The sequence below is a fragment of the Arachis ipaensis genome, chromosome B05 (assembly GCF_000816755.2).
Source record: "Arachis ipaensis cultivar K30076 chromosome B05, Araip1.1, whole genome shotgun sequence".
Classification (NCBI taxonomy): Eukaryota; Viridiplantae; Streptophyta; class Magnoliopsida; order Fabales; family Fabaceae; genus Arachis; species Arachis ipaensis.
In genome coordinates this window covers 21075397-21080898 of record NC_029789.2, presented here as the reverse complement: position 1 = coordinate 21080898, position 5502 = coordinate 21075397, and the positions used below count along the sequence as shown (strand labels likewise).

Genomic DNA, 5502 nt, shown 5'->3' with positions numbered 1-5502 from the left:
TTTGAGTATGCTCCACTTTACTGTGCTTTTTCCTTAAAAAGAAAGTAATTGGATGAGGATTATTTTTGTTAATGAACTTCCAATGCAGTAGATTAACAAAAAGAAAGGGAAAGAAAAGAAAAACACCCAATGCAAGACAAAAGGTTAAAGACTATCACTCGGACAAATTAGTTCGAGTTGTTTGAATTTTTTTTTTTTTTTTGGTGTTTGCAGAATATGCTTTAATTCATGTTCTTCGAATCCTGCATGCATATACAATATAATTTCTTTTCTGCTCTACTGTACCTTACGAAATCGTCCATTCACATTAAAACCGTACTAGTAACTGTAATCGTGATTCGTGAACTTGCAGCGTTCCATGAGGGAAACCATTTTATTCATCAAGGTTTATGCTATTAACTAATTTACAGGTGGAATAAATCAATTTTCTAGGGCGTGGGTTTTTTTTTTTTTTTTTTTTTCGGCGGGGGCATTAGTGTTACACAATGTACCATAATTACATATATAGATTTATACGCTGTACAAAACTAACTGGGACGGTTTTTATTGCTCTTTAACAAAAAGAAATAATCAATGGGTCTGTAACTGCCTTCTTTCTGAGACAATTTTTGCTTCTTAGATATGCTTTCTCTAGTGATTCTGTTCTTCTGATCCCAGCTGAAAGAAACATGGAGTAATCAAATTAAAAGGCACAGAAAACATGGCACGCGTACAAATCCATGATTTTTACCTTTGACCTGAAACAGATGTTCTTTGGTGAATCCGAGATTCTTCCTTTTGAAGCTTTTCGGCAAGATGAAAATCAGAGTGCTCTAATCTGTCCTCAACAAAACTTGGAGGCAGTTCTATTCCACAAAGTGAACATTTGTAGTCATTCAACCACAACATTGTCTTATCCTCGCAAGAATTAAGTCGCTCATCCTCCAGGAGATTAGACAAATTTAGTGTACTAGTGTCTTCAAACTGTCCCTGAATTGGAAAAGTTGATTCCACCGCTTCTTTAACTTGGCCATAGTTAGAACATGAAGCATTGTTGCCAGATGTTTGTATCTAATAAATATATCAGAAAGCATAAATAACATTCATGTATACAATCACCCATATTTGATCAATGGATTTCTAAAATTGACACATATTTCAGCTATGCAGATTGTTGTATAAGTATACCTCCTCTGAACTCCAGCCAGTGCCACTTTGGCAGTTTACATCAGATGAATGATTCCCATCAACAGGATCTCTGCTTCTTTGGCAACTGCCAATGGAAACATCAGTCTCTGTATGGCTGACAAAATCATGATCTGCAACATCTGGCAAAAAACGGTTCCTATCGGCATCTACAGAAGTAATGAAGTCGGTGATAGTCTTTTGTTTCGGATTAGATGTTGAGCCACCATACTTGTCTCCATCAAAATGTGACATCCTAAGGCCTAGGATGAGAAGAAAAAAGTTATACACTGACACAGACAAGCCACAAATGCAAACTTTCCCGTAGTCTACATCTCTAAAGTTTAAACTGTTAGTGCTCTTTCATCTCGGCCTTGAGCACCATCCTTAATATTGTCAATAATAATGAACCTAGCAGAAACACACACCTATCAATCTTACTGAAAGAGGAAGTTCTGCTTTTAGAAGCTCCGAAGCATGCTTCAAGATATCCTCCCTCGAGCTTATGTACTTTCGTAAAGTCATGGCTCTAGTCCGAACCTGTTGATTGGTCATTTATTACTACTTGCAACAACAGTATAGCATGATGCCATGATGGTAAAACACAGTGAAAATAACAAAAAAGGGAATCGAAATTAAGATATAGAAAATTTAACAAACCATAATATCCCAGTGCCTAGTTCTCTAAAAATAAAAATTAACAAATAATGAGCATGGCTTTTCAAGAAGTGAAGTTATTTTCTCCTTTTTCAATAAAGCCTTGTCTACAGAGGATAAAAACAAAGCTATAAAATTGTTCTTGAACAACATTAGGAACAAATGCAAAAGAAAATAGTCAAGACATCAATAGTACCTCGAAGGAAGAAGTTTTCAGTTTAAGAGTCAATGTTCGCCCACAGAGACCCTCTTTTTGCATGTCTGTGGACAGCATTTCAGCAAGCTCCGCTGCAAACACAAGCTTTGCATAACTCAATAGCTGATATATTGTTAGGCTAACATAATTTGGGTCTTATGTATTTCAGAAATTCAGCATTGTCATAGTCATTAGCTAAACCGTTTTGCAAAACAATGCATATATAATGAAATTAACACTGCAACTAAAACCAACTGAATACTGAATGGCAGATGTTAAGTTTCTCCAAATTCCAACTAATTTACTAGAATTTTTTATGAAAATATTGAAAACTAGAAATTTAAGAAAGTTCCGGAACAGAGATGTTAGGTACCTAATTATAAATCTTCCAGAAAATTCACAAAAAAGTCACATGTTAATAAAGGATTCACATAATTTAAAATTAAACATTATTACAGTTGGAAAACTTTAGACTGAAGGCTAAGTTTATTAACTTTTGTAAGTTGTAGACAATAGAAGCAAGCATATTTGAAATAGATGTCAGTGATTCAGGTGGAAAATTGCACAAACTCCAGTCTAACTGCCATGCAAAAGTAGAAATCCCTATAAATATAGCATGCATACAGTAAATATTACAAAAACAGCCAAAGCCACCCAGGTATCTAACCTGCTGTTGACTGAGAGAAAAGAGCACAGAGGTAGCTAGCCTTCTCCAGCATCTGTTCACACGTGTTAATTCCAAATACAGCCTTCAGAATATGTTCGGTGACCTTACCAATGCCCCCAATCTATCAACAGTATTCATTCATTATTAATCAGAAAATCCTAATTTCCAAATACACATGCATATAAAACAATCCTGCTCACAACAAGACACATCACAAGTAATTTGAAATGGAAATTTTAATAATTAATGAAATCAGTAGACAAAATTTTGAACCTTTCTGATAGGAAGGGAGGATATGAAGGTCATAACAGCCATACGATCATTTGGTAAGACATACTGTCCATTTGGCTTGTTAATATCTGAGCAAACCTGCATGTGGGTGAAATCCTCAGATCAGAGTCACTCCATGTCTACTACTTTACTTTACGATAAAACAAAAGGGGAACTATTTCTGATGCTCCAGTTCACAATATTAAAACAAGATGAGGAACCTTGGCAAGTAGGCGATTTGGTGCCACTCCTGCACTACATGTGAGACCGGTCTCTTCATAAACACTAGTGCGGAGTTCTTCCGCAATCTAGAATTCAAATTTAGAGAAGTTAGAGGGTTAACACATCTAGAGGAGAGGCCTTTGAGTACTAGTTTAATTCAATGTCTCAACTTACTTCTTCACTTTTGATGTTCCTTCTTTTGCATACTTCAGTTATATCAAGGTATGCTTCATCAAGGCTAGCAGCCATAAAATTGGGATCATACCTCCGAAAAACTAACAATAATAAGTTAAGATTAAGCTAATAGAATTTAAAGAAAATACACTGCAATCTACTATTAATCGTTACAAAATAAAAGTACCTGTTCTGGTCAAATCACTGTAATGGGTATACTTCTTGAAATCTGTGGGGACAAATATTAATTCTGGACAAAGTTTACGTGCAATGAACCCAGGCATAGCAGCACGAACCCCAAATTTCCTAGCCTATATGAAATCCAAATCAGCATCGGAATCATTCAGACTCTAGAATCCTCAACATCAAGTTTAATATTGACACAACAAACCTCATAATTGGCAGTGGATATCATAGACATGCTACCAACAGCCATTGGCTTGCCCTTTAATGTAGGGTTACTTAAAGTCTCAACTGCTGCATAGAAAGCATCCATATCTACATGTAACCAAATCCTTGAAAGATCCCGCAAAGCTTCTAGCTCAAGTATTCTTCGGTCAGCTACCTGTTATTGCACAAAAAACTGCAAATGAGTGCATATGATTTTGAAACCCCTTTGATTATCAGAAAGAAAATCCAAACCAGTGAGAAACATAATACACATGGTTGATGATTATATAAACCTTCTGAAAATGGGATAGGTCTGCTTGGGTAAGCTTATCACATTGAGTTCGGATTTTGTCGATCTTCTGGGTAATAAAAGCGTCCTTGCGTTCCTCGTTCTGAAAATACTTAGATCCTTTGCTCATTTCATACACTGTCCTTTGTACTTTCTCCTTGTCCACACCATCCATTCCTGAACAAAAGAATTCAGTATGTATACATCAAATATCATAGGGTCAAGGATAGTATCAAGTATCAACCATCATGTAAATTGAGTTATTACTTTGTCACTTTGCAAAGGAAACAGTGAATTTGCATTGAATTACCTTTTTCAAGAATAAACACCAAACGAGAAATGAAAATTAATAATAATAATTATAAAAAAGAGTTGGTGCCTATAGAGACCTGCTTTGGCAGTTGTATAAACAGTGTGGTAGGATTGCCATGGACGAGCACCGTCGTCGTTGGTTTCGGTTCCCTCCGTCGCCGTCGCCGTCGCCATCGTCACCTACACACACACACAGACACTTTGAATGGTTCCAATTTTGGAGGCAGATTCGAGACCGCCAACCCACACGGCCACACACTCTTTTCCTGTTTATTATTTCACATTTTTTGTTTTCAATTTTCATATTTGGGCCGCCCGTTTATTCGTCTCAAAATAACCAAAAAGTAAAAAACACCAGCAAATTTCTACGCAACAACAAAATGCTTGTTGTTTAGGTCCAAAAACAATAAATAATAAAAAAAAAGAAATTAATTTTTATTTAATTTTATACATACATCTAATCACCTCATTTTAAAAAACAAATATAACTAAATTATTGCCTAAAATAATTTCTGTCGAAAAAATGAAAAATAGACTTACATAAAAAACGAAGTTAAAAATAAAGTCACTTTACTCTTGTAAAAGTTATTTTTTATTTTAGACCATACGAGATAGTGTGTAGTTATATATGAGAGAGTGTAGTTATGTATGAAAGGAAGAGAGTGACTAGTAAAGTACTATTACAAGAAAGTGAGAAGCTGTGGAATTGTTCAAAAACTATTATGAATGTATTGAGAGGTGAATGTATTGAGAGGTGAATTTAATTATTAATTTAAAGTTGACAGCTATGGATTGCGAGTTTTTTAATTTTGATATTGAAGAACGGATCGTGTATAACATGGTTATGGGGGTTCAGGGTGTATAACCAAACTGTAATGGCTGCTGAACTCAAATCGGACACACCGATTTAAGGAACTGAAGGACGGTCCAATTTCAGTAAACGGTACACTAATCGGTGGGTCCGATTTGCGTCGTGCTGCCACGTGGCGAGCATGCAGTGCTTCCCTCTTTGGCTCCGTTCCTTGTAACCTCAATGTGAGTGTCTTTCCCCTCTCAACAACAATCACTTTCACTCTCATCTCTCTCTCTCTCTTTGTTCCTCAACCCCACATCCTTATTCACTCTCACCATTGTTGGACCACCAGAAATTTCAAAAAAAAA

At 35.9% G+C, this 5502-nt stretch overlaps 1 protein-coding gene across 1 annotated transcript; it reads right to left on the bottom strand.

Moving 5' to 3' along the window:
* Positions 347–4640, bottom strand: LOC107640350 (DNA polymerase kappa). The gene is made up of 14 exons (XM_021123665.1): positions 4419–4640; positions 4034–4206; positions 3742–3915; positions 3538–3661; positions 3351–3451; positions 3176–3262; positions 2958–3053; positions 2685–2805; positions 2474–2593; positions 2018–2172; positions 1593–1704; positions 1168–1427; positions 731–1050; positions 347–657 (listed from the first exon to the last, which is right to left on the bottom strand). The coding sequence occupies exons 1-14, from the start codon at positions 4513–4515 to the stop codon at positions 528–530; spliced, it is 2070 nt and encodes a 689-aa protein (XP_020979324.1). The 5' UTR covers positions 4516–4640; the 3' UTR covers positions 347–527.